Here is a 27,987-nt window from a genome sequence, read left to right on the forward strand (position 1 = left end):
GCTTGTCTGTTTCCTCGCTAGTTTGATGTAGCGTTAGTGGTAAACATGTCTGTAATGGGAGGCGGTACGAGAGGGTTTTACTTCAACACAGTCCTGTCGCTGGCCCGCTCTTTAGCTGCCCACAGTCCCGCACCGGTCGAAAAGGTGAGAAAGGAGAAAACCGAGTGAGCTCAAAACACGTGTGTATTAATAAGCCAACGTTAGGACCGTTTAACAACCGAATTGTTCAGGATGTAGCTCCGCTTCCGCACAGGCGGTGGCTTATTTTGATCACTGACGTTACAGCCAAGCTAACATTACTGTAGCTGGGTCTTTTCCCTGTAATAGAAGAAGAGAGCAATGCAGAAGAAAGTGGCGTCGCTGCTTGTGTGTTGCCTAATACTACATCAGACATGCAGAGCATCAGGCTTGATCAGCACTGCAAACAGTCAAACAGGTTGATAGAGAAATGCTCACACAGTGCGATCTGTTAAGCATGATATGTAGGTATATACCTGTTGCAGGGATCTTCAGGTCAAAATCAAAACGGGCTCTTTGTCCAATACAGAGTATAGTGAAAAAGAGCTGTGTTGGGTAAAGTAATATTTAAATTTGGTGCTATCAAACAAAACATATAGGCAATCATCAATACACAGAGTTTTGCTGTTTTATGGAGTGTATGGGTTATCTAATGTCCAGTTTTTAGGTGTGTGGGAGTTTTTTTTAAGGCATAGTGAGGTGACTGTCTTGAATATCATAAATACCTGTATCATGATAACATAGTTACAGTGGGCAGCAACATAGTAGATTATGGTTGCCTTCTTGATAGCAACAGTAAACTTTATTGATCCACAGAAGGGAGTAAGGGGTAAAAATAATACAGAGTTAGAAAGATATATATAAAGTATGTGTAACCCAAGACCAGTGTGCATAAATGTAATATATGTACAAAACTAATAGTGCAGTTTCCTAATATTCCTGGTATAGCTCTAGAAAGATCAAAATGCAATACTGGAACATGCAATCACTCTCAAGCAGGTCTTTCAATGCATATCTGTCTGATGTCTATCATAAGTTTATTTCAAGATCATAAATGAATGATCACTTTGTGCTCTTTCAGGTCCAGAAGCTACAATGTATGTGTCCAGTGGAAGTCCGCGGTGTGTTCACTCTAGATGTGCGTCGCAGAGATGCTGTTATTGCGTTGGCTGTGTTTTTGGTGGAATCTGGCTTACAGGTGGGTGGTCGTCAGTAAGAAATCGAGCTGTTGAGCCTTTTTAACACAGTGGGTGCATTTCATCATCACTTGATATTTAGGTTGTCCTGGCAGTTAATGGATAATATGATCCAAACATTGCTCAATTTACAGAGTTTATTACAAAGGGATGCAGTAGCATGACATATTAAAACGTTATTAGTTTTATTATATCAGTAGTTTTAGTCTGCTTTTGGTACCAGCCTCTCAGCAGGACGTATACAGTATATCACATATATCACCATGATAAGCTTACTCCCATAATCTGATTAAACCGGCGATTAGACATGCAGCTAGCCATGTAAGCCTCTAACCTCATCACACTTACACACAGGGTGGAAAGCTTAACTGCCATCTGATTATGTAGAGATGGTAGCTTCACTTTTCAAGTAATGTTTGATATATTTTCTTTGATCCAGATTTGATTGATTGTTGGAATAAATAATTAAAACTTCATATTTTTGATTTATCAGTGCTTGTTAGGCAAATAAACGTGCTGCTCTGTGCCAACCAGTGCAGTTGTTTGTGGTATGTAATCATTTTCTTCACTCTGGCAGCACAAAGACATACTTGTTTCCTACTTGCTGAGCCTATTGAGAGGGCTACCTCGGGTCCAATGGATCGAAGAAAGCTCGGGAAAGAAAGGAAAGGGTGAGAACAATCCTCTTATAGTGGGGCCCTTTGTTTTACAATGGCCTCTATTTACTTGCTGTAACTGTGCACTTAGTAATATTCTTACTCATTTTCAATACTATCTCAAGACATATTGAGATAGTGTTAATATCCATCCATAAAATGCCACTTCTTGCTGCACACGTATGTGACATTCAACTGTAGGTATTTTTGTCTTGTCATTTTCTGCTCCTCAGAATATCTCCCAGTCGCAGAAAACTTCAGCTACTGTCTAGTGACTCTTTTAGCAGATGTGGCTCAGAGGGACCCAGACTCCCGACAAGAGGTCAGTTTAGAAAGTGGTCATAATATATAATTTCTAGGTTAGGCTGCATTGCAGTGAAGTGCTAAGTTATTGTTTCCCCTCCAGATCTTGAACGCTATAATGGAGGTCATGCAGTCATTGCAGGACATGTGCCAAACACCTGATAATCATGACAAAGGTACACACACACACACACACACACACACACACACACACACACACACACACACACACACACACAAAGGCAACAAGGTGCATAACATCAGTACTTCAAAACACAAGAAAGCTTCACAGATGCTGTCTTGCCTCCAGTCTACTTGTGCAGGTATACTGTCCCCAGCCTGCTCGGCATGACTCGAGCATTTGGACGCTACAGCTACACAGACGAAGCCCTGTTGTCCAAGCTGTTCCCCAAAGATTCGCCCCCGGCCCGCTGCGTCACAGAGGAAACGGAGGGTGTGAGGCGCAGATCCTTCAATGAATTTCGTTCTATCATGCCATCCTCGCTGCTTACAGTGTGCCAGAGTGAAACTCTGCGCAGATCCACTGGGACCAACCTGGATGCTTCTGCGCAGGTGTGTATATGTTGTGATGAAGCTGATTGGATTCAGATGTTTTGTGTGTTCAAGACAATTAGAGGTGACTGCAGAGTCATAATATTCTCACATACTTTAGAGAGTCATTTTCAATGACTTTATGTTTAGTTGTTAAATAAATGTTCTGTAATGTGGTGTCTCATAGGTCTGTACAGATCCAGGAGGCCACTCTCCCTGCTCTCCTACAGCCCCTGGCCCGCATTACTTTGAAGGTAAAACTCAAGGAACTCAAGCAGCTTTGATTAGATTTGTGTTTGCCAATGTAAACCTGGATTATGTCATATCATTTTGAGTCATCAGCATTATGTAACAACTAGTTACTTGCATATTACGTATCTGCACTTGTATGTATCCAAAATGGATGATATGTATTAGGGTACACTGCAGACATATCGCACATGCTGTAATGATACAGTCATGCATACAGTTAAAGTTTTTTTTAATTTGGGTGAATCTTTTGTTGCTTGATACCACATACTATGGATCCAGGGTGTTTTTAATGTCCTTTGGGCTCTTTCATTTTAGGTGCCTACCTCCCAGACAGCAGCACAGTAGATCCTGACTACTATTTCTCTACAGTCAGCTCGAGTTTCTCAGTGTCTCCTCTCTTCATGGGGACTGAAAACGAGGTGGAGGTGCCCGTTGATCTGCTCCGACAGCTCCTGGGCATGGTACAGTAGCCCACTTCCTGTTTACCAAGATACTGCATCTGTTGTCTCCCATCCCGTTCACGTATATTGCATCTTTACCAGTGGTTGTGCGTATCGGCAATTTACAGGTGAAGAAGTTTGTTTCCGACTCGTTTTTGAAAGCTCTGGACACTACTATGATGGAGGTTACAGAGGTAACTATGTAACCACTGTCTGTACAAAAAAATTGTAAATGGTAAATTCAAAGTTAAATTTATGCCATTATCAGTTAAATAATCTTCTCTGTCATTGTCTCTTCTGTTTGTTGTTTAGTCTAATCCTGGAATCAACTTCTATTACAAAACCTTCAGTGACACTCTCTATGTGTGTGTGTTCAAAATGCTGCGGGACACACTATACTACATGAAAGGTAAAGCATCATAGATAGCTTATTTATTATGCATTAAATCCCCACTGTCCTGCGATTATTGTTGTTTATTGTGGTCTATCAAGTAGAATATTTTGTCAAATGTTCATACTTTCTCCATGTTTCTCAGCCTTGCAGCCAGCATTTGTACGGCAAGTGCATGACTTTGTACTAGAACAGTTTAGCAGCAGTCAATCAGAGCTGCAGCGGGTACTTTATGACACGGGAGGGTTGCCGGTGGAACAGAGCCCCCTCAAGCTTCGTTGCCAAGCCAACGCTGCCTGCGTGGACCTCATGGTGTGGGCTGTCAAAGATGAGCAAGGTAGTCAATTGTAGAAGAGCAGAGCATTGTGTTCAGTAGTCATATACTGGATATGTTTATTTTTTATGGTTGCATTACATTTCTTTCCTGGTGTCTTTTTTTTTTTTTCAGGAGCTGAGAATTTGTGCACCAAACTGTCAGAGAAGCTGCAGTCGAAAACCTCCAGTAAAGTCATCATTGCTCATATGCCCCTGCTCATCTGTTGCTTACAGGTATTATACTGCAATGTAGCCAGAGCGCTAACATATTTGCTCAAATAGAAGAGAAATGTTGCAGAAAATGACTTAACTAAAAATAATCAATCAATCAACATTTATTTACATAGCACTTTACAGTAACCAGCAGGTATCCAAAGTGCTTCACATCAGAAACCAAGAATAAAACACATATCATAGAACATATCATACAATAAAAAGAATGAAACATAGAAAACAGTAAAATCAGAAAAGGTTACATAGAAATAGGAGAGGGAAATTGTCACACCACTACTACGTATTAAAAGCCATTCTAAACAGATGGTTTTGAGTTTAGACCTAAAAAGAGCTACATCTGTAATCGTCCGAATATCAGGGGGTAACTTGTTCCAGTGTCTCGGGGCAGCAACCACAAAAGCCTGATCACCCCTCCGTTTATACCTTGACCTTGGGACTTCTAAAACCAGTTGATTTGAGGACCTTGGACAAATACCTGTTCTCCAGGCCATTTAAGGCCTTGAAAACAAACAATAAAATCTTAAAATCGATTCTAAAACGCACAGTTAGCCAATGTAGGGTGTAGCAAACGGGAGTGATGTGTGCACACCTAGATGCATTTGTCAAAAAGCGAGCAGCAGCATTTTGTACAAGTTGAAGTCGTGAGATGGAGGTTTGATTCAAACCAACGTGAAGAGCATTACAATAATCCAACCTTGAACTAATGAAAACATGAATCGCCTTTTCTAGTTCATGCCTGTTAAGAAAAGGCTTAACTTTAGCCAGGAGACAAAGCTGTAAAAAGCTAATTTTAACAACATTGCTGATTTGCTTATCAAATTTCATGTTGCAATCAAAACTAACCCCCAGATTTTTGACAGGTGGCTTAAGGTATGAGGCCAGGGCTCCCAAACTCAAAGCTGGACCGTTTGGCGTGCCTGAAGTACTAAAGATGATACACTCAGTTTTAGCTTCATTCAAATGAAGAAAGTTTTGTGAAACCCACAACTTATTATCATTAATACAGCTAAGCAGGGAGTCTAGTGCGACACTGTCATTCGGTTTCATAGGCAAATAAATTTGCAAATCCTCTGCATAACAATGAAAAGACAGGTTGTGCTTTCCTATAATAGCCCCTAAAGGCAACATATATACGGAAAACAGGATGGGACCAAAAATTGAACCCTGGGGTACCCCACAGGAGAGAGGAGCAGTTGACGAAGAGAAGTCACCAATCATGACAGAGAAGCTCGTATTTGCCAGATAGGAGCTAAACCATTGAAGTGCCGAGCCTCGGATGCCTACACACTGATCAAGGCGAGATAGGAGGAATGCATGGTCCACTGTATCAAACGCCGCTGTGAGGTCCAAAAGCACTAAAACAGCAGGATTCCCGGCATCTACAGACAAGGCAATATCATTGTGCACTCTAAGCAGTGCAGACTCAGTGCTGTGACGTGATCTGAAATCAGATAGAAGTTTTTTAAACACAGAGTTCTGTTGCAAAAAGGCTTGTAACTGTATAAAAACAACTTTTTCCAAGACCTTTGAAAGAAAAGGCAGATGAGAGACTGGTCTAAAATTGGACAATAAGTGAGCATCCTGGTGATCCTGGTTTTGAAGCTGACCCAAAACTGTGTTGCAAGGTCATACATTTCTATTATTTATTGGGCAATTTCTCTTATTGTCTCCCCCTCTGTTTCAGGGCCTTGGTCGTCTGTGTGAGAGGTTTCCAGTAGTTGCTCACTCTGCCACTACCTCTCTTAGGGATTTCCTGGTGGTTCCTTCCCCTGTTCTTATTAAACTCTATAAGTATCACAGCCAGTGCAACACAGGTAAATTCATTCATTTATTTATTATTTAAGGAACATTCTTATCCCAAATACAGCACAAATGATCAGAGCCAAAAGTAAATGGGACAAAAGTGCTGTAGCAGATGATACAGTGACAGATATACATCTATGTTACATTCAGCGCTAATCCACTATTGATCTGAACAGAGTGTTCATTGATTAGCTGCTGCAAATACAGTACAGAGATTTGGAAAGCAATTCGGGTTACTGGTTCTTCACAGTGTACTGTTTTTTCATAGATTAGCTGCCAATTTGTTAGATTCTAAAAGATAACATGCGCTTTACATTTGAGAGTACAATCAGCCTTTTTTTCTTTTCTGTGCAGGGTACAATGTTTTAAATTCTAATAGATTTAAAACTGCTTGTTTTTAATGCTCTTTCTGTTGATGTTTTTGTCTTTGTGCTCTTGTCACTCTTTATTTAAGGCACAGGAGAAATTAGGATAAATGTGACCAATGAGCACTCTCAGTCCACCTTCAACCTCCTGTCCAACAGGAAAGACCAGCCGTCCATGTACGAGCAGCTCAGAGACATTTCCATTGACAACATATGCAGGTCAGACACACCTGGCACAGCCACAGACTTGAAGATAAGATTCTAACGTTTTTTTTTGTTTTTTTTTTAACTTTCATTGTTCATCTTTGAGTGTATTTCTTATCTCTCAGATGTCTGAAAGCTGGTCTGACCATGGACAATGTGATAGTGGAGGCCTTTCTGGCTAGTCTGTCCAACCGTTTATACATTTCACAGGAGAATGACAAGTAAGCAACATTTCCGGTTGAAGAAAAGCAACACTGTGCCTTGTATTCATTTTCAAGTCCTTGATGAACAGCTACTCTAAAAATAAAATGTGTCTTTCTGCCAGGGATGCCCATCTGATCCCAGACCACACCATTCGAGCACTGGGCCACATTGCAGTGGCTCTGAGAGACACTCCTAAAGTCATGGAGCACATCCTACAAATCCTTCAACAAAAGTTCTGCCAGCCTCCATCACAGCTGGATGTCCTCATCATCGACCAGCTTGGCTGCATGGTCATTACAGGAAATGTGAGTTCAAAGATACAATGATAACACATTTTTAGGGCATCTTGCCTCCATTATTTTGATACATTTATGGTTGAGAAGGGCCATTACATTAGCGCCAGGGGATCATTCAAATGTGTAAACCATTGGTGAGGGAATGCAGATTTATTTCATAGTAACTATGTTATATTAGACTGAACTTTGTATTACTGTTGCTTAAATAGAAGTAATGTAACCCTTTTTTTCTTAACCCAGAGGGGCTGACACGCTGTAATTACTAGAAACCTGCTGGCTGCTGTTTACTTGCTCAGTACAATGTGCATTAAGAATAGGTTCAAGTATTCTAGTTGACAACCCCTTGGAGTGTAACGGGGGGTTTTGACAGCCAGTGTACCCAGAGTGCGATAGACTACAATTAACAAAGGACTGGAAAAGAATCTGAAATTATACAGCAGATACAGATCACTTACACTTAACCTACTGGTGCATGCACAGTCTTACTCCTGTCTGCCTCTCTGTCCTGTAGCAATACATGTACCAGGAGGGGTGGAACCTGTTCCAGCAGATCAGTGTGAAGGCCAGCTCAGTGGTCTACTCAGCTACCAAAGACTACAGAGATCATGGCTACAGGTCAGCATCTGCTCTTACCCTGATCACATATTTGTTGTTGTCTTGTTGATCTTATTTACATTTATGTCTCTTTGGAACTGTGTTTAAATGTTCCCTCCGTTTTTCCTCCACTAGGCACTGCTCTCTGGCAGTGATAAATGCTCTGGCCAACATTGCAGCCAACCTGCAGGGGGAGCAACTCGTGGATGAGCTGATGGTGAACCTTTTAGAGCTGTTTGTCCAACTGGGCCTGGAAGGAAAGAGAGCCAGTGAGAGGGCCTCAGACAAGGGGCCAGCGCTGAAGGTACGTGCTTAAATGCATTAACATCTGAACACAACAGGAAATTGTTGCAATGTTGCTAAATTGGTAATGGCTCTTTATCTCCCGTAGGCATCAAGTAGTGCTGGAAATCTTGGAGTCCTCATTCCGGTGATTGCTGTGGTGAGTATGTGATGTCTGTACAAACTGCTGCCCTTTTTTGGGAACAATCGACAAATATTTACCCTGTTAGCTGCAGTACAAACATCTGTCACCAGTTCACTGCTGAATTTTGTTACACTGCACAACCTTGTTTTTCTTTAAAATATATTAGATGTATTTAATAATGATAAGAAAATAAATTATGTATTGATAGCATGTTTTCATTAAAGCTCTCTTCTTATAATTTTCACAGAAATTCTTGGCTAGTAGTATTATATTTTATTATCCCCTTTCTTGTGTTATTCATGTATTCTCATAGTCTTTCTGGTGTTATTACAGTACAACATTAGGTTAATGACTGTATGAATGTATATAATGCAGTTTTGAGCACATTTCTTCACTGGGTTCATTGCACGAGATAAAACATTAACAGACAGATAATCATTGAGTCACTCCGACAGACTCACATTACGAGAATTATGAAGTTTAAATGTGAGGTAAGAGACTGCATACACATTCATTACACTCACACTCATTACTTGATGGTACATATACATATTGTACTAATAGCAGTAATTTATTATTAAAAACAATAACCCAGCTATTAAAGTCAGAAATGTCTTAGTTGGATATTATAACCAAACATGGAATTTGTAAGGGTATATTTTAGCTGTTTAGTTTAGTTCTGTGAAGGATTGACCACCCGGCCCATGAACACGAGGCAGTCTGTGCGGTGCTCATAGATCAGGAAGAGGAAGGGATGGTCCACAGTGAAGCGGATCTGAGAGGAGAGGGGCATGAAGCCGACCTGGGTCAGAGCAGCAGCCTCAGTGCCCTCTTCATTCACCGTGATGGTCCCCTGGTGCTTCAGCTGGGGAAGGAGATTAGAAGGCTTCCATTATTTTGAAATAGTTTGTTATTGATTGCAGTTGATAAGGTGTCCAGGTGACTGAATGACCGACACACTTTTATTTAGTTTTGATGTTTGCCTCATGACTGATTTAGTCTTACTCACCCAGTTCATGGAAACCCTTTCAGAGGTCATTCCAGAGAAATCTCCACTCTCCTGGAATAAGTCAGTGAGGCCCATCTCTTTCAAATTTGCAATCAAGTCATAGTTCTGCTCCAGTTTAAACCGAGGTAACACCACCTCTCGAGTCCTGAAAGGAGCCATAGAAAAGTTTTGTCATGGTATAGCTTTTAAATCGCCACTAGGTCTAAACATTTGTAGGATGTTCACCCAAGCCTTTAATTATTAAGGTGCTCGTTTATTGCATATTATTATTTACAGTGTGCTTTCTCAGCTATTCATTAGTTTTGTTTGGGAGAAGGCTGCTGACCTGTTTGTCATGTTTTTGAGCCACTTGTTGACAACAGTGGGAGAGATCTCCTGCTCCAGGGTCCTCATGCCAGTGATCTTCCTAGGCAAGGCAATAAGCATGCTGATTTTTCCTGTGTAAGGGAGCTAAAAATAAGAACATTTACATCATTATTATGTATCCCAGTATGCATGTTTGTCAGGAAATTGCCACCCTTCAGATGCCAAGTTAAACTGTTGTGAGGCCACCGACCTGTAGGATGTCACACTCTAGTTCGTGGTCGGCAGCAGCCAGATAGTTCCCCTTGTTGGTCATCATTGGCACGCGTACATTTGTCTTTTCGTTAACTCGAAAGTTGCGATAATGAGTCAATTCTTTGGGGAATTTTTGTTCCCATGTACCTGTTTATTCAAACAAGTAAGAGTCATATGTTTACTTCAGCAGACAGATGTGCTGTCATTTTACTTTCCTCACAGTTCTTCAACATACACATCATTTGAAAGTAGGTAGAGGACAGAGTGTGTCCCGATTTTCACTCACCTTTGAAGTACAGGTAGTTGAGCAGCATCAGTACCATATTTGGGTCCACACTCTTGAGTGGTTCCTTAATCAGCCCTTTGGTCTGCTTTAGGATGCGACGGTTGGCCTTGTCCAGAAAGGCAGGGTCCCGGAAGTCCACTGACTGCGGCTCTGCAAAGTAATAAGCCTTTGTCTCTGCACGGAAAGTATCTTTCACTGCGACATCCTTTTTTATGTAGACATCGTTTACAGAGCGTAGTGTGTAACCAAAGTTCCTCCTGAAGAGCCTGTGCGTCAGCTTCCTGAAGAGCTTATGCACTGTTGTGTTGTTGTAGTGATGGCTAGCATTAACAAACTCTGCGAAACCCAGAACTTTATAGAGCTGATCATGGGTTTCAGGTCCTGTCCCTAGAGCCATCATCCCCATAGCGACAGAGATTCCAGCAGGTGCTAGCAGGATGTTGTCACTCTGGTTGACGTCGTTACGAAGACTTCGATAGAGGTTGAAACCGAAATGGGCATTAACAATGTTGAGGCGTTGGAGGCGAGACCGACTATGGAACAGCCGTAGGAGTCTGGCACGGCGGATCTTTGGGTCAGAGGGTTCGGCAAAGATGTCAATGTCCGGGGCTGGTGTGGCGATCTCATCTATCTCATCCCCTTCACTGAAACATATCGTAAACTCAGCATCCAGCTATTCAGAAGTAGAATTACTCTAAATTTGTTTAGGTATTTTGTTCCGAAAGACTAAAAGCACTTATACAGTAGCTGCTTTATAAGTAACTGTTTTTGGATGCATAAACATTTTTATTTCAGACATGTTTATGTAAACTTTCATACATATAATTATTCTTCTAAGAATCTAAGTATAAAACTTCAAAACTAAGTGGGCACTAAGTAAATGAGTTGTCTCGGCCTACCATATTAAATTCTTTTCTTTTAAATTATTTCACATCTCAACTTCTTTTCTTAACATTTTATTTTTGATATAATGTACCAGAAGTAACAACAGTTAATACTCACATGTAGTCGTCACTGCCCAAAGCCAGGATTTTATCAAAATCAATATAATCTTCATCCTCAAAGCCATCCAAAACTAGGTCATTAGTAACAGTGTTTTCTTTGTGGAACTCCAAGGGGATGGCCTCTATATCCACTGCCCCCCCTGGCTCAAAGCCTCTGGGTTCCAGTTCAGGGTCAGTGAAGTGAGAGCTGAGGTCTTTAATCCCAGCCAGGGATGGACTGACCAGCAGACAGGCCACAGACATGACGGTGATGACCCACATGCTGAAGGCTGAGGCAGAGAGAATAGACATTTAGTATGGCCTAATAATCATCTGATCAACATTTAGAAGATTTCGATAAAATTATGTTTTAATAAATCTGTAGGAATAAAGTCATGTATTTACTTGCGTCCTGCCGCGTCCACCCATGCTCTGCTGCGCCACACTACACCCCATAACGCCCTGCTGTGCCCAACTATGTCATGAACTACTACGACTACCATTGTGGTCACTGTTCCACTATCTTTATTATGACTATTATTGCCACTGTTCATCACACCCCCAACCGGTGCCGTCAGACACCGCCTACCAAGAGTCTGGGTCTGTCCGAGGTTTCTTCCTAAAAGGGAGTTTTTCTTCGCCACTGTCGCAATAGCTACTGCTAATGCTTGCTCTTGAGGCAATCACTGTAATAGTTGGGGCTTTGTAAATTACAGAGTGTGGTCTAGACCTACTCAATCTGTAAAGTGTCTCGAGATAACTCTTGTTGTGATTTGATACTATAAATAAATTGAATTGAATTAAAAATACAAACAAATTTACATAAAAACTCTCTTAATAGCAATCTCACTCTGTAAAATGTCTTACCTTAACTGTGCTGGCGGGAAGTGCTGTGTTGCTCCTGTTTGTAGGACTAAGAGCAAAGAATTGAATACAAAACTGAACTTTGATGTGGGCTCCTCCTGAACAAATAGACCAGATCAAACAGACCAAAAAGTGCTGTGACTGACTAAAATATTTAACTCTTCACAATTCAGCTAATCTGTTAAGAGGATTTAATACTAATTACCTACTGAAGGACTTGTAGTCTGGTAAGAGATATTTTGCTGTTGTTTATTCACTTTATTTGTGTATCTTTATTCAGTGTGCAGCATATCGAAAAAGATTTAAGCTATTTTTATTTGTAGGAATTCCCATTTTGCCACTCCTAAAGATTCACTTTAAACTGAATGTGATGAATTGAGTACTGCAACATTAATTGCTCTGCATTTTTCACCATTTTCTGTGTTCATTTTTCTAACTCACAGTTGACCAGGCGGCTTCCGCCAATAAAAGAGGCCAAGCCCCGTCTCCAGAAGCTGTTCAGGGACTTCTGGTTGTACTCTGTGGTCATGGGTTTTGCTGTGGAAGGATCAGGTGAGCAACTGATTTCAGAATGCTACATGTTTAGTCAGAAGTTCTGCACCATGTCACTCGAAATGAGTAGGAGAGGTCTGATTTTCTGAGATAAAGACAGATGTTTGGCTTTTTCTATCATCAGTATCAACCCAAATATAACCAAAAACATATGAAGAGTGTTTTTTCACAGCTCTAAATACCTTAATCAAATCTGAAATATTAGCATACAACATCAGTGTCATTGAAGTCCATGGGCTTCCTGTATTTTTTTTGGATGAATATATTTTGTCTTTTCAGGGCTTTGGCCAGAGGAGTGGTATGAAGGTGTGTGCGAGATTGCTACCACGTCTCCTCTTCTCACCTTTCCCAGTGGAGAACCTCTTCGCTCCGAACTGCAATATAACTCTGCCCTGAAAAATGATACAGTCACGCCGGTACAGCACATAAACAGACTCCCCCCCCCCAGTACCTTTGAAAACAGAAACACCAGGACTTATCTTTTAATCGTCCGTTTCTGTCCACCAGGCTGAGTTGAGCGATTTGCGAGCAACCATCAGCAATCTCCTTGACCCACCTCCTGAAGGATCTGCCCTCATTAACAAGCTCGACTTTGCCATGTCCACGTACCTGCTCTCAGTCTACAGACTGGAATACATGCGGTCAGCTCCTTTTACACTTCTGTATCCGGTTCACATTGTTCATTGTGAGGTCAGATTATGAAACTTTGTATTACCTCTCTTTTCTCTTGCACTCTTGCAGGATGCTACGATCCAATGATCCTGACAGGTTTCAGGTCATGTTTCGGTACTTTGAAGACAAAGCCATCCAGAAAGACAAATCTGGTGAGGGCTTTACACCCGTTCATCTCTGGCCTTTTTTTTCCCCTCATGCTGTGTAATTAATTTTCTCAAATTCCCTTGTTTTTTTTTCTTTCTTCGTAGGCATGATGCAGTGCATTATTTGTGTTAGCGATAAGGTGTTTGATGTCTTTCTCCAGATGATGGCTGAGAAGGTAGATAGTATGGTTTCTCTTCAAATTTGGGGTGATAGTAAACAATTTCGAAAGGCTTGGACGTCTTGTTGACTGTATGTTTATTTTTTTATCAGTATCATTGAATAACAATGAAATCATATTTCTCATGTTTTTAGCCCAAGACCAAAGAGCACGAGGAGGAATTGGAGCGACATGCCCAATTCTTATTGATCAACTTTAACCACACCCACAAGAGGATTCGCAGAGTGGCGGACAAATACCTTTCTGGATTGGCTGAGACGTGAGTGTCCGAGATCCTTGTTTGCCTAAATTTTTTTTCCCATCATGTTATAAACCGTATGAATCCTATTTCTCATGTGTTTTACCTTTACTAGATTCCCCCATCTGCTTTGGAGCGGTCGTGTGTTGAAGACCATGTTGGACATTTTGCAGACACTCTCTCTATCACTAAGTGCTGTAAGTATGAGTGGAGGGCAGGTGTGAACAACACAGAGCCATTGTGGAATATTCTCCTCTGGTGCAGCTTTTTGTCAACATTATTAGTCAAAGAATAAAAGTGTTCTGTGGTGGAACAAAAGCAGAGTTTGAATCATTTTTGCTTAAAGAGCATGGGAAGTGTTTAGATAGGTGCACCTATAAGCTTCAGTTGCAACAAATTCCTTCTCGGTTTATTTAGGACATCCACAAGGATCAGCCGTACTATGACATCCCAGACACCCCGTACAGGATCACTGTTCCTGACACATATGAGGCCAGAGAGGTGAGTTTGGACTGTTGTTACACTTATGACCACTAGAGGACAACACAGTATTGCTTTTAAAGACAGTTGTGGCCTCTTTCTTGCTCAGTCTTTGTTCTTTTTGGATTGTTTAATCTGTTCATCAGCTATTTTATCCTTTGTGATGGATTTTAATTTGATGTTTTTATGACATGACATAAGCTTCTTAAATTCATGTACCAATAGCAATCTCTAAGGAAGAGTCTGCCTCATCTCAACATGTGTAGGGATACATTTTATTGAAATTGATTGTCTAACAGCCCTTTTGTATTTCTTAAATGGTCACATTCTGGTTTCATTATCTCCTTGTAGAGTATAGTGAAGGACTTTGCTGCTCGCTGTGGTGAGATCCTGAAAGAGGCAATGAAATGGGCCCCTTCAGTCACAAAGTCCCACTTACAGGTGAGTTCCTTTACTTTTATGTTTCCTCAGAGTGGAGATCTCTTCTATGGCATCAGAAAAATCAACAGAGCTGGGGAGTTTAAGAGAGGGTCAGCACACACTTAATTAGAGGGGTTATATTAATTGTAGCTACTAATTCCTTTTGATTATGCAAAACTAACAAACGAAGCAAAATACTATACAAATACTGGCTATACTGGAAGTAAGTCTAAGAAAAGTCATTGATGGTCTTGAAAGTTAATACTAAAAGTCTGAACTTCACAGCTGACTTTGCATGTCTGTATAGTTTAAGCAACACTGCTTCGGCTACAATAACTTATATAATAATTTAGGGAAGTCGTTGTATATTTTGACTATAGAGGATATTTGTCATTGTTCTATTACTGCTTCTATTTTTCAGCCTGATCTCTCTTTTTCTCCATTCCTATATCTTACCTGTATTTTGTGTGTTGTGCAGGAGTACTTGAACAAGCATCAGAACTGGGTGTCGGGACTGTCCCAGCACACTGGCCTGGCCATGGCCACAGAGAGCATACTGCACTTTGCAGGCTACAACAGACAGAGTACTACACTAGGCGTGAGTCTCACACACACATGCAGGGAACACGGGCCCTTTCCCCAGATTAAGGGCGGTCTTGAATTTAGAAAACACTACACAGCCCAAATTAATGGTGAGGTAAATCCGAGCTACCTGTCACATTTTATCATATTTAAAGACTGCAGAACAAATGTCAGTATGTCACGTAAAAAAATACTGAAAACATTGTTTAGACACACATTATCGAACATTACAACAACAAAAGCACAGTATCCGTTTTTACAGTCCTACCAAAGATTTTTGTAAGGACATTTACATTTTTTTTAGAGCATTGAGGATGGCTCAGGAAGTAAGAAATGCCTTGTCACTTCCTGAGGCATCAAGAAGGACGAAGTACTTGTAACATCATTGGAACAGACTGCTTTGGCCTTACAGGCTTGTTGATTGGATGCTTATTAACATTTGTCCAACATAATTGGCTTTTTCGGTTAACAAATGTGCCATTAAGTTGCTTTGTCAAAGCCTTTGCAGTTTTGGTAACACTGACCAGAAGTGTCTTGTATCCTTTTTGCACATATATGTCTTTTATTATATTCTATGGTTCTGGAAACACTCGGAGTCTAGTCTTATTTACAGCATTGTATGTCCATGTGTGCATGCTTACTAGTCTGTGTGACATCTTTTTGCTTGCTATGCAGTGCGTTTATTTTCACGGGCTTGCATTTTGCTATATCTGTCTTTTCATTTGCTTCATTTGTTGTATTTTGTCTTTGTTAAACTGCACCGAACTACCTACCTGGTTGCTTGGCTGGTTTGCGGATTTGCTGGTTACCTGGTTACTTACCTGCAATGGACGGGTGGGTTGGTTGGCTGGTTGCCCATTTGGCTAACTGGTTATGCTGGTGCTGTCCTCCACCATGTGGCCAACCATAGGCTGCTTTCCCTCAGGTTGGTCAGATCTCTAAATACAGAGAGTCAGGGCTCAGGCATGATAGCTTCAGTATAGCCAGAAGTGTTACAGTACAGCTACAAATCTGCTTTCCTAGCTTGTGTCTGTGTTGCCCTAAGTGGACCCTGAACTGTGTTTTTCATTAGACCACCCAGCTGACAGAGAGACCTGCATGCGTGAAGAAGGACTACTCCAACTTCATGGCATCCCTCAACCTGCGCAACCGCTACACAGGAGAGGTGAAGTCTCAATATAATAAAAATTAAGAATATGTGACTTTCCTATGCTTTCTGCAGACAGTATTATCCATACCTGTCTGTTTATGTGCTGTGCAGGTGGCTGGTATGATCCAGTTCTCACAGGCTACTCACAGCCAGTCAGACCTCACCAAGCTGATGATCTATCAGATGACCAGTGCTCTGGACAGAAATGACCCAGAGGCCTTCACCCAGGCCATGTTCAAGATGGCCGCTTTGCTTATAACTACCAAAAGTGAGCAGCTCTGCGTCATTTAGTTGTGTATTGAATGTCTTTCTGCAATGGTGCTGGTTTTTTCTTATAAATTCAGTATGGACATTTCTATATTTTGTCTTTCAGACTGCAATCCTCAGCTCCTGCACCATCTGTGTTGGTCTCCTCTGAAGATGTTTACAGAACATGGCATGGAAACTGCTATCGCCTGCTGGGAATGGCTCCTGGCTGCACACAACGGGGTGGAAGTGCCAGTGAGTATATTTATCACTTTTCATAAAATCATAGGAATAATTTGTTACATGAATGTGTATCTTGATTTGAGACATGTTGTAGAATAGAACTTCTTCTTCATTCTTCCCCCCCCCCCCTCCATCTGCCTAGTTTATGCGGGAGATGGCAGGAGCTTGGCAGATGACAGTAGAGCTGAAGATGGGCTTGTTTTCGGAGGCTAAGGTAGAGGCCGGCCCTCTGGCTGTATCAGAGGAGAGTCAACCTGCGCCCTGTGAACCTGATGTCATCCCTCACTTCCTCTGGATAGAGGTCAGTGACAGGCAGACATAAACTACTGCTTTGTATTTAATTTCTTTGTCATCACTATTGCCAACTTACTGTTACCGTTAAAGTCGTTTCAAACTTCAGTATCGAGAGATAACAAAAGTAAATGTCTGTAATACACACAGCATGCTCATGTTCACTAATTCACTGGTATGGTGCTACAATAAAGGCTCTGTAATGTTGATGCATTTTTTACAAAATGTAGTTTTATTATTTTAAGGGTAAAAGGGTTGGAAACTGTCACATCTTTATTCATTCTTTATTTTCTCCCTCCAGTTTCTGGTGCAGAGGTTTGAGATAGCCAAGTACAGCAGTGCTGACCAGGTGGAGATTTTCACCTCCATTTTGCAGAGATCTCTTTCTCTGAGTGTCGGAGGGCCCAAAAGCAGCCTGAACCGACATGTTGCTGCCATTGGACCAAGATTTAGGTACCGTGTCTCATTATCACAACAGCAAATTGGTTTAATCTTAAATGCTGTAATAATCAGCTGCCAGAAATCCTAAATCCTAAACTTGATAAGACTATTGTGTCATCACTTTGCTTTATTTCAGACTGCTGACTTTGGGCCTGACTCTTCTACATTCTGATGTTGTGACAAATGCCACCATCAGAAATGTTCTGCGAGAGAAGATCTATTCATCAGCTTTTGACTACTTCAGGTAGGAAAAAATATTGTTCAAATCTGTTTTGTAGGCAAAAAAGAAAACTGTACAAGTTCTCTGTCCACTAACTTCTTTGCCATCTCTGTATTTGTGTAGTGCCACTCCCAAATTTCCCACTCAGACTGATAAGAGGCTGAGAGAAGACATCAGTATAATGATCAAGTTCTATGCCAGCCTGCAGTCTGACAAAAAGTATCTGGCTGCCAACCAGCTGGTTCCCCCAGGTACAACACAGTACAACAGTGGTCTTATTTTATCAGTAATATTAACAGAATTAGAAACTAACACATAGCCAGAGAATTCACACCTTATACGTGGATTTGATTTTCCTTTGTGTAGATCCTCAAGACATGTCTGTGAACAGCCTGTCTGTTGTGGCAGGGGCAGATAGCAGGAACAGTCTTGATGCCACTATGGGCCAGAGGCAGCAGGTGACTCAGGGATGGATCAACACCTACCCTCTGTCCTCTGGGATGTCCACCATATCCAAGAAATCAGGTAAAACACACAGGATTAGGCCTGCACGATAAATCGTTATAAAATCGCGATCTCGATTCACCCCTGTTCACAATTTAATTTTTAAATGACTTCGTTTTTTTATTTTTATTTTTTTTCTCTCCTTCAATTAATTTATTGAAAGCATTTGACATTGACATTAACATGTTTTAATTATGTAAAGACATGTTCAAGGAGTTCAGATAGAGCCTGTATCAGGGCCATATTTAGTTCAATGTGTTATATGTCACTATTTTTGGTAGCCTACTGTACTTAAATGGCCAGTATGTACTTTATTTTCTTTATTCATTGAAGCCTCTATGTTTACAGGCTTGTGATGATGCGCAATGTTGCAAAAAAAAATCTGTTTGGTACTGCCAATTTGTTTTGTTTTGTCATGGTTCATCTGTGCAATAAACATTACACTTCGTGAGAAAAAAATCGTGGCAGAGAATCGTGACATCATTTCTAAGCTAAAAAAATCGTGATTCATATTTTTATCGTGCAGGCCTACACAGGATAAACTTACAACAGCTGTGCTGGAACACACCATATGTTGCAAAGATGGTCACAGTGAAACTTAACCTACATCTGCTTCTTATTTATAGATGAAATAGGTCAATAATATAATATTTCCGCTGTCACAATGTATTGCTCCTGTCCTGTTTCAGGACTGTCTAAAAAAAGCAACAGAGGCACACAGCTGCACAAGTACTACATGAAACGCCGGACTCTTTTACTGGCTTTACTGGTACGACATTAAATTTTCTCATCCACTATCTATAATCACAAATATGTGGTAACAGAGACAATTACATCAAACATTTCTACATGTAGTTGTATACTTGACATCCTATTGGCGAATTATTATGAATCCCATCCCCTCTATGTCTCTCTTTAGGCCAGCGAGATTGAGCGGCTGACAATATGGTACAACCCGTTATCCACTCAGGAGCTTGCTATTGCTACTGAACAGTCAGTGGAAACCAGCATTGCTAACTGGAGGTCCAAATACATCAGTCTGACAGAGAAACAGTGGAAGGACAATATCAACCTGGCCTGGAGCATAGCACCGTACCTTGCCCTGCAGCTGCCTGCCAGGTACACAGAGAAACAAAATGCAATACATCCCCAAGTTTCAATCAATGTCAAACCGAGAGTGTAATAGATTTTGTCTCACAAAAAAACCTTTAACAATAGCATCCAAACTGAACAGTTTTTTAAGTTGAAATCCCATAACCATCTGCACTTTATTGCCCTCTACTGCAGCAAGAAGTATTTGAATGATTAACTACAACACAAAGGTGGCAGACAATTCAGTATGAAATCATCTTACACCGTTAATGCGTGCAAACAGCTACAATTTCTAGCTGATTGAAAGTATCCTCAACAGATAATGCAAATATTACCTTTTCATTTATTGTGCATAATATATTCACCAACAAATAGCTGCTACACACACTATGGCTTAGTTACAGGACTGTAATTTAAGTGATCCTTTTGTTGATAAGAAATAAACAAAACACCAACTTTATTCATACACAATGTACTTTATACACACATACATGCACGTTTATGACATAACAAGTGTAAAATATCTGATCAGATAAAGTCCTGTATTGGGGATGCACCTATAACATTTTGTTTTGTTTTTCAGATTTAAAAACACAGAGGCGATTGTCTCAGAGGTGACTCGCCTAGTGCGACTGGATCCGGCTGCTGTGTGTGATGTTCCAGAAGCAGTCAAGGTGAGGTCCCCCGCCTGGCACTACAGATAACAGGATGGCGGTTGTGTCTGCCATCTTTTTAGCTCCATTCATGGTGCTTTTATTCTGAAGTATTTAGAGCAGATAATCATAAAATCTTGGGACAAGCTTACACAAAGTGGGTTTAAGTTCTGTAACTGTCGATGAGTTTCAAGGTTTAAGCAGCTGGACAACATTGAAAAAAGAAAAGAAAGTGAAACACTATATATAGGAACTAGCACAATGAGCCCTACATATTGTGTGGCCAAACTCTGCTTGTGCATGTGTGATACAGAAGGCGTTATGCAAATAGACAGCATAACTTCCTACATGCTTACTAACATAGCCACATGGTGTGAGGTTTATTTGCTGTAGCTATACCATGACAAATTCCTAATGTTTTCTGCGCTTACTTTTCCTTCTCTTATTTGGATTATGTAAGTTAAAGATCTGTTCTGATTAAAACCCTTTCTTGACCTCATTTTGCATTGGAATACACACTATATTGAGCCATTGCAATCATCTATAGCCATAGGTATAGATTCAGTCATCCAATTTTGGCAGCCATTGACTTTAAGGATTTGAAATGTTCTGACCTGACTTTTTAATTTTTACCACCACTACATTTCTGTTAAGTTACAACAAAACTTAAATGGAAAAAAAGTAGTTTTTGTTACTCAGTGTTTTGCTTTCGAGTGGCCATAATCATGCCCCTTAAGACATGTTGGTGTTGTTTAAGTCTCATTCCCTAGCTTCCTCTAGTCCTCTTCATTTATGTCTCCCTGACTGAACACTTAATGAGCCTCCTACCTGTCTGAAGAAGAAGCAAGGGAGGCAGAGCACGGCCTTCCCCAAAGGCCACCATAATTTATAGGCTGATCCTCCTTGACATCTCATAGTTGTTTATTCCAGTCACTTTAGTAACTAATAAACACAGTTTCCTCTGGAGGCTAGTTAGCCCACCGTCAGGCTCGGGGTCGTAACCTTGCGTCAGATTGATGCGGAAATATGGATCCTGTGATGCATGCTGCACATAATAGTAGAACCTATGAGAGTATTGATTTAAATGTTGCCTTGAACCTGAATCATTTATTTTTTATTTTTATTTAACTTCATTTTCATTTTTGTTGGTAAACAACATGTATCTGACGGACATATAAATAGCACAAAACTACGTAACAGAACAACAATAATATTGTCTATGGCAATTGTAGAATTGAAAAGTAAACTATAATGTTACTGTAAAGAACATAATATGGCAAGGAGAATAAATAACACTAATGATACTAGTAAGACTCGGTAGATGATACTCATCAAGCAAGAGGAGCAGAAAAAATTATTGAACATGAAACAATTTTGATATATTTCTCAATTTACTTTCTCTCTTTTTTGTTTTTCTTCAGTTCCTTGTGACGTGGCACACAATTGATGCTGACTCTCCAGAGCTAAGTCATGTCCTGTGCTGGGCCCCTGCAGATCCCCCAACTGGACTGTCCTACTTCTCCTCTATGTACCCTCCTCACCCCCTCACAGCCCAGTACGGGGTCAAAGTACTCCGCTCCTTTCCTCCTGTACGTTCATAAATACATAACGCATACACAATCAGCTGCTGTCATTTCCTCAAGTAGCATATAGTATTAAACACCATCAGAACTGATTTTGCTAAAAGTGTGAGAAAGAGTTGATGGTAGTAGTATGTTCAGGGGTCTGTAATTCACGCTAATATGCCCAATGGCAGGTGGTGGAAAGTAACTAAGTACATTTACTCAAGTACTGTACTTAAGTACTATTTTGAGGTACTTTTTAGCTTCTTTATTCTTCTACTCCACTACATTTTAGAGAAAAATATTGTGTGTTTTACTCCACTACATTTATTTGATAACCTTAGTTCCTAGTTATAATAATATAGTTATATTTTTATTGGATTATAATTATCAATGCATTAATGTGTACATCACTTTAATATATATAATGGGCCATTTGATGCTTATACTTTTGGACTTTTATTTAAGTAAAGTTGTGAATGCAGGACTTTTATGTGTTAGAGTATTTCTACACTGTGGTATAACTGCTTTTACTTAAATAACCGACCTGAGTACTTCTTCCATTTCTGCCTAATGGTGTTCAGACAGCACTGATACAATTTGATAAAACTGTGACTAATAAGCCCATTATTTTAGGGGACTGTGTGTTTCATATGTATGCAGTGACACATTTATGGCTTTTTTTTTTTCTTTCTTGCTTGTAAAATATTTTTTCCCACTGTTTCTAGGATGCCATTTTGTTTTACATTCCTCAAATTGTCCAAGCGCTTCGTTACGACAAGGTAAATATCAGCTTTTTTTGAGTCCGCAAATGCATTTAAAGCCCACAAATCTTCAGATTATGACATTTTCAGAACTCTCCCTGTCTTGCTTTCCTTATACAACCTGGTGTAGATGGGTTATGTGAGAGAGTACATTCTGTGGGCCGCTCAGAAGTCTCAGCTGCTGGCTCACCAGTTCATCTGGAACATGAAGACCAACATATACCTGGACGAGGAAGGAAACCAGAAAGACCGTGAGATGTTCACTCTCACTATCTCTTTACTGACTCAACACATCTACACCACAACAAGTGAACGTACAAGAACCTACAACCTTCTCTCTCCCTGCAGCTGACATAGGTGAGCTGCTGGAGCAGATGGTGGAGGAGATCACCGGCTCTCTGTCTGGTCCGGCCAAAGACTTCTACCAGAGAGAGTTTGACTTCTTCAACAAGATCACCAATGTGTCAGCCATTATCAAGTATGAACACACTTCACTTTTTTTTGTTATGTATTAATTAATAATTTATACTCTTTATTGATCCCCAATGGGGGAATTGCAATTTACACTCTGTTGTTACACTATACACAGGCCTGAAATACACACACACATGCTCAGGTCCTATACATGCACTAATGGAGAGATGTCAGAGTGAGTGGACTGCGACTGCTGAACAGGCACCCTGAGCGGATGGGGGGGGGTTCGGTGCCTTGCTCAAGAGCACCTTGGCAGTGCCCAGGAAGTGAACTGGCTTCTCTAGGGACTCTAGGGACATTACTGTGCATTTAGCATGTTTAATGCCATTAGTTACAGTAGCATATTCTTTGCATTACTGCTGCACTTTTTCCAAAAACATAATATTTTTGATTGATTTCCCACAGATATCCATTGGTTTCACTTCAGTATAAGTATCAGTTTTTCAGACATCTGGAATTTGGTTGAGGTTCCATCACAGTGAACATTTACTCAAATGTGTGTTTTCGAAAGTTTTAGTAGTGCAGGTGAGAGTCGGGACTGTTTGGGGGCAATGGGACTGCTTTTAAAACCATTTTACAAATTAAGGGCTGTCTACTGCCCTAAAGGAAATGCTCCTTTTGTTATTGGGCTGCAATGAGGCCTGCATAGATCTGCAATCCATTTACTATAAGACATAACCTTGAGTTATTTGTCTTCTCCTCTCTGCTTCGCTTAATTTTATATCCCATTGTCCTATCATCGTCATCATCATCTCGTTTTATCACTTTTTCATCACATGTTTTGGCTCTATCATTTTATACGATCTTCCTCAATTAAATGCCATCTCAAGTAATAATGCAGTATAATACACTCATAATCTGACTGGGACATTGAAAGAAACTAGCAACATTTAGGAAGGCCTCAAAGTAATACTACAGTTGAACTTTACTGTTAAACGAAACCCTGTAGGTGATCTTCAAGGTGTTAATGAAGTGATAACAAGTGTTCCCCTGAGCCAAGATGTTTTGTTCATTTCCCTTCCTCGTTCCACCTGTGGTCTACTCTCTAAATCCCTTTGTTGTTCATTTATTTAGCTATTGGCTGCTGTACTGTCTCTCTGATTATGCACCGGTCTGGAAGTTTTGTGACAGGCCCCATTATTGCTGGCTCTAACAGAGGGTGTTTTGTTAGCCCACTAGCGGCAGACAAATCCCCCTCAGCCCTCATTACAGCACTAATTGCAACTATCTGGAGAAAAAACTTGGACTGTCCCCTGGCTTCCACTCTCTATCACTCTCTTCCCCAGTGACTCCCCTCTGTGAATAACAGCAGAGCCCGACTGTCACTTATGGTCTGAAGTCATTCAGTGAGATACCCATGCATGCTATTCTCAGTAAAGTGAGTCATAGAAGTGTGGAAACTGTGTGTTCAAGTTGTTTTTGTTTGTCTTTATCAGACCTTTTCCCAAAGGGGAGGAGAGGAAGAGGGCCTGCCTGGAAGCCATGTCACAGATCAAAGTCCAACCCGGATGTTATCTTCCTAGTAACCCAGAGGCCATAGTTTTGGATATAGACTACAAGTCTGGGACCCCCATGCAGAGGTGGGCCTCAAAACCATCTTCTATAGTGCTCATAACCAGTATTACCAGAATTCACAAAGAAATATGACAGCTTCACTGAACTTACAAAAGCACTTTTTTGTCCCCCTCTATTCAGTGCTGCCAAAGCTCCCTACCTGGCCAAGTTTAAAGTTAGGAGGTGTGGAGTAAGTGAGCTGGAAAAAGAAGGTACTGCTAATGTTAAATGAACTTACCGTAGATATTTTATTTCTCAAATGTTGTGCACAGACAAACAGCGTGTCATGACATCTTCCCCTCAGGTCTGAAGTGTTGCTCAGATTCTGGAGATGAGGTGAAGAGTGAAGAGGAGGCCAAGAGAATCTGCTGGCAGGCGGCAATCTTTAAAGTGGGAGACGACTGCAGACAGGTCTCAGTTTCACACTCCTCTCCCTTCACTTACTGCACTGCTATCTTCCCTCTATTTCATGATATCTTCCTTTTGAAGTGACTTGATTTTTTTTTTTTTTTGCTTGACTTTCCTTTCCTTACCAATTACATCCTTTGCGTTCACAGGACATGCTGGCTCTTCAGATCATCAGCCTGTTTAAGAACATCTTCCAGCTGGTCGGCCTGGATCTCTATGTGTTTCCTTACAGGGTGGTGGCCACAGCGCCTGGAGTAAGTTCATATACAACTTTACTATGTTACTCTATATTACTTCCTGACAGGAGCAAATGTCCAAAACAAATGTTTTCTTTTTAAATTTGTTCCTAACTCTCCCCTGAAATCTATGTACTTCTCATCCTTCCTATTTTCTGATGTTCCACCACAGTGTGGAGTGATCGAGTGCATCCCAGACTGCAAGTCTCGTGACCAGCTGGGCCGACAGACTGACTTCGGCATGTACGACTATTTCAGGAACCAGTATGGAGATGAATCCACATTAGCGTTCCAGAAGGTAAATGCAGGCTCTTCCAGTCATCAGTCGGTCATTTACACCTGTAATACTCTACCATACAGTATGTCTCAGTGCTCACATATTGTATTTACTAACAGTTTAACTGATATTCTTTCGAACACTTCTCTTTTCAGGCACGGTACAACTTCATCCGCAGTATGGCAGCTTACAGCTTGCTGCTCTTCCTGCTGCAGATAAAAGACAGACACAACGGCAACATCATGCTGGATAGCCAGGGCCACCTTATCCACATCGGTGTGTATTGTGTCATGGATTACCAATCTTAAAAAGGTTTTAAGCTGACTTTTAGACCTAACTATCTTATATACTGATACAAACAAATAGCTACCTGGAAGGTAGAAAGATACATTCAAAAATGTGAAAATGGTTGGTAGCACAGATTGTCTTAAGATTCTCAAAGTGCATCCAAACTTTTGACTATTTTTTGAAAATGTCAGTCCATTGTTGAGACAATAATGGAATTATAACCCTCTGTAACCTAAGCTAATCATTCTGTCTGCAGTCTTTACCAAATGTTTTGAGTAATTGTATTTGTATTGATAGTGCCCTACATTATCTTCATGTTACATGATACATGAGCATTAAAAAAAAAAAAAGTTTGTTTGTGTATTTCTAGACTTCGGGTTCATTTTTGAAAGCTCTCCTGGTGGGAACCTCGGCTGGGAGCCAGATATCAAGCTGACCGATGAGATGGTGATGATCATGGGTGGGAAGATGGAGGCGACACCCTTCAAATGGTTCATGGAGATGTGTGTGAGGGGATACTTGGCTGTCAGGTGAGTATGCAGAAGTGATAAAAGCGAGTGTTCATTGTGCTATAAAGATGGCTGACATGTAACATTAAGACAAGTTCCTCTGGTAAACCAGGCCCTACATGGATGGAGTGGTCTCCTTGGTTACACTCATGCTGGACACTGGCCTTCCCTGCTTCAGAGGACAGACCATCAAATTGCTCAAGTGAGTCAGGCGTGTTGATGTGTCTGCATGTGTGTGTCAATGTGAATGAGAATAAGCAGTTTGAATGTCATTTGCTGTTGTTGCTCATACTCTCTTTCCCCACATCCAGGCAGCGGTTCAACCCTGGTTTGAGTGAGAAAGATGCAGCTTCCTTCATCATCAAAGTCATCCAGAACTGCTTCCTCAGCAACAGGTCAGTACAAAACCGAAACGGTTCACATACTCTTCTTCTCTTCCTGTTAATATTGGTTTCCAGAAAGCATTATTCACATTTGTCCAACTGCTTTTTTTTTTTTGTCTCACAGGAGTAGAACCTACGACATGATCCAGTATTACCAAAACCAGATCCCATACTAAACGTCTGTGCCTAAGCATGTGCATGTATTGGCTGGTACATAGTGTGCGTGTGTGCGTTTGCGCATGTGCCTTTGTTAATGTTCAACATTGAAGATTGTGGCTCATTGTTTCTGCTGATTGTTAGATGTTGTCTTTTGTGTTTGCTTTAGCTTCTTGTTTCCTCTTAAACCATATTTTCTTTATATCAGTTGTCTATTCCCTTATTTATTATGTTATGTTAAAATCAATGTTGTTGTTATTAATTGTTATATTATTGCACTGGCTTCTGTGCACTTAGAGAAAAAAACTCTTGGTAATCTGCACATTCAGTAAATACTTAACCAGAGTTTGTGCCAATTTTAAAATGTTTGTGAATGTGGGTTCTTAGAGCTGTTGATTTTAGATGGGGTTTTAAATGTAATTGGATACTTGAAGTAGCTGAAGTAGACCGGTTTCAGTTCTGACCGATGTGGCCTATTCTGTCATCTCATACTTGACTGTACTACTGTGCTTCTCTTTTTAATGGACCAGTCTGAGTTCTTTGATCTGTGGCATGGTACTTGTCTTGTATTTAACAGTGACGACTGACTGTATATACATGAGTTACACCGTCTGTATTTTTGGGTTTCAGTATTTGCAGTTACCAAGGGGAGAAACGATGAACACAAGTTCAGAGAAACACTGGGGCTGAGTTTTGTATATTTAGCATTGCCAAAGGGGGAGGGAAGATAATGCACATAAATGTAACTTTTCTATTGTTTGTGGATGAAGGTAAGACACAGTTTGAATGTTGGGCAGTTGCATGAAGTTTCATGGTTAACCACCATGTAGCCTGTGTCCAATGTGGCTTCTGGTGGTGAAAGTAACTTTAGTAATCCAAAGTGCTGTGCCCCTTGTCCATATGGATAGCTTAAGCCTTTATGTAATGTTACTGATTGTAAAGATTTTGCCACTTTGTATATTTATATCCATGGCCCATTTTCTGTCTCCTTTTCTATCTTCATGCCTTTTGAATGATAATGCATAAGATAAGAAATCAAATAAAGATCTATTAACTTAAAGAAACTGTCTTGCTGATGGTGTTTCATTAATTATGAAAAAGACAGAGTTGGGTGACGATGTGAAGTAGCGTGGGATCATGACCGTTACCTTGATAGATTTCTCTGAGTTTGAACATTGGTGGAAACATGGGATAATGTAAGTACACAACTCAACAAAATATATAACATAAGTGTAGTCGTTTTTAGACATTTTAATTCGGAAATGTTACATATTGTACTTAAACTACTGTTTTTTTTGTTTGCCATATATTGGCAAT

At 40.6% G+C, this 27,987-nt stretch overlaps 2 protein-coding genes across 6 annotated transcripts; one reads left to right on the forward strand and one right to left on the reverse strand.

Annotated features, from left to right (window-relative positions):
* pi4kab (phosphatidylinositol 4-kinase, catalytic, alpha b) lies at nucleotides 1-27,734 on the forward strand. Of its 5 annotated transcripts, none has more exons than XM_078251146.1 (55): nucleotides 1-144; nucleotides 1,100-1,216; nucleotides 1,792-1,885; nucleotides 2,104-2,192; nucleotides 2,277-2,349; nucleotides 2,484-2,746; nucleotides 2,913-2,979; nucleotides 3,293-3,438; nucleotides 3,546-3,611; nucleotides 3,730-3,826; nucleotides 3,954-4,145; nucleotides 4,257-4,357; nucleotides 6,042-6,171; nucleotides 6,615-6,744; nucleotides 6,855-6,950; nucleotides 7,055-7,238; nucleotides 7,741-7,844; nucleotides 7,959-8,127; nucleotides 8,215-8,265; nucleotides 12,394-12,502; nucleotides 12,782-12,918; nucleotides 13,010-13,143; nucleotides 13,244-13,326; nucleotides 13,426-13,496; nucleotides 13,634-13,758; nucleotides 13,853-13,934; nucleotides 14,155-14,238; nucleotides 14,569-14,658; nucleotides 15,116-15,235; nucleotides 16,130-16,144; nucleotides 16,292-16,384; nucleotides 16,481-16,637; nucleotides 16,743-16,870; nucleotides 17,001-17,159; nucleotides 17,451-17,602; nucleotides 17,727-17,834; nucleotides 17,934-18,061; nucleotides 18,177-18,335; nucleotides 19,004-19,083; nucleotides 19,234-19,433; nucleotides 19,990-20,080; nucleotides 21,481-21,648; nucleotides 22,350-22,403; nucleotides 22,516-22,636; nucleotides 22,734-22,863; nucleotides 24,296-24,439; nucleotides 24,555-24,625; nucleotides 24,718-24,824; nucleotides 24,971-25,075; nucleotides 25,230-25,355; nucleotides 25,490-25,610; nucleotides 25,993-26,152; nucleotides 26,244-26,333; nucleotides 26,443-26,526; nucleotides 26,639-27,734. In XM_078251146.1, exons 1-55 carry the CDS (start codon nucleotides 46-48, stop codon nucleotides 26,688-26,690), a joined length of 6,306 nt encoding a protein of 2,101 aa, XP_078107272.1. In that variant the 5' UTR covers nucleotides 1-45; the 3' UTR covers nucleotides 26,691-27,734. The 5 variants fall into 5 exon arrangements, with proteins under 5 accessions (XP_078107272.1, XP_078107275.1, XP_078107276.1 ...); XM_078251149.1 differs by having other exon boundaries at nucleotides 18,219-18,335; XM_078251150.1 differs by having other exon boundaries at nucleotides 18,225-18,335.
* Nucleotides 8,722-11,436, reverse strand: serpind1 (serpin peptidase inhibitor, clade D (heparin cofactor), member 1). The gene is made up of 6 exons (XM_078251151.1): nucleotides 11,106-11,436; nucleotides 10,104-10,747; nucleotides 9,816-9,964; nucleotides 9,585-9,709; nucleotides 9,260-9,404; nucleotides 8,722-9,115 (listed from the first exon to the last, which is right to left on the reverse strand). The coding sequence occupies exons 1-6, from the start codon at nucleotides 11,396-11,398 to the stop codon at nucleotides 8,924-8,926; spliced, it is 1,548 nt and encodes a 515-aa protein (XP_078107277.1). The 5' UTR covers nucleotides 11,399-11,436; the 3' UTR covers nucleotides 8,722-8,923.
* Nucleotides 27,735-27,987: the final 253 nt, after the last annotated feature.

The sequence above is a fragment of the Sander vitreus genome, chromosome 5, assembly GCF_031162955.1.
Source record: "Sander vitreus isolate 19-12246 chromosome 5, sanVit1, whole genome shotgun sequence".
Classification (NCBI taxonomy): Eukaryota; Metazoa; Chordata; class Actinopteri; order Perciformes; family Percidae; genus Sander; species Sander vitreus.

Excerpts from the sequence above, each read along its gene's own strand:
- pi4kab (XM_078251146.1), top strand. The coding sequence starts at position 46 with ATGTCTGTAATGGGAGGCGGTACGAGAGGGTTTTACTTCAACACAGTC. Across the intron at positions 4,146-4,256 it reads GGCTGTCAAAGATGAGCAAG|GAGCTGAGAATTTGTGCACC; the intron begins GTAGTCAATTGT and ends TTTTTTTTTCAG. Across the intron at positions 22,864-24,295 it reads AATGTGTCAGCCATTATCAA|ACCTTTTCCCAAAGGGGAGG; the intron begins GTATGAACACAC and ends TGTCTTTATCAG.
- serpind1 (XM_078251151.1), bottom strand. The coding sequence starts at position 11,398 with ATGTCTATTCTCTCTGCCTCAGCCTTCAGCATGTGGGTCATCACCGTC. Across the intron at positions 9,965-10,103 it reads CAACTACCTGTACTTCAAAG|GTACATGGGAACAAAAATTC; the intron begins GTGAGTGAAAAT and ends TTGAATAAACAG. Across the intron at positions 9,116-9,259 it reads AAAGGGTTTCCATGAACTGG|CTGAAGCACCAGGGGACCAT; the intron begins GTGAGTAAGACT and ends CTCCTTCCCCAG.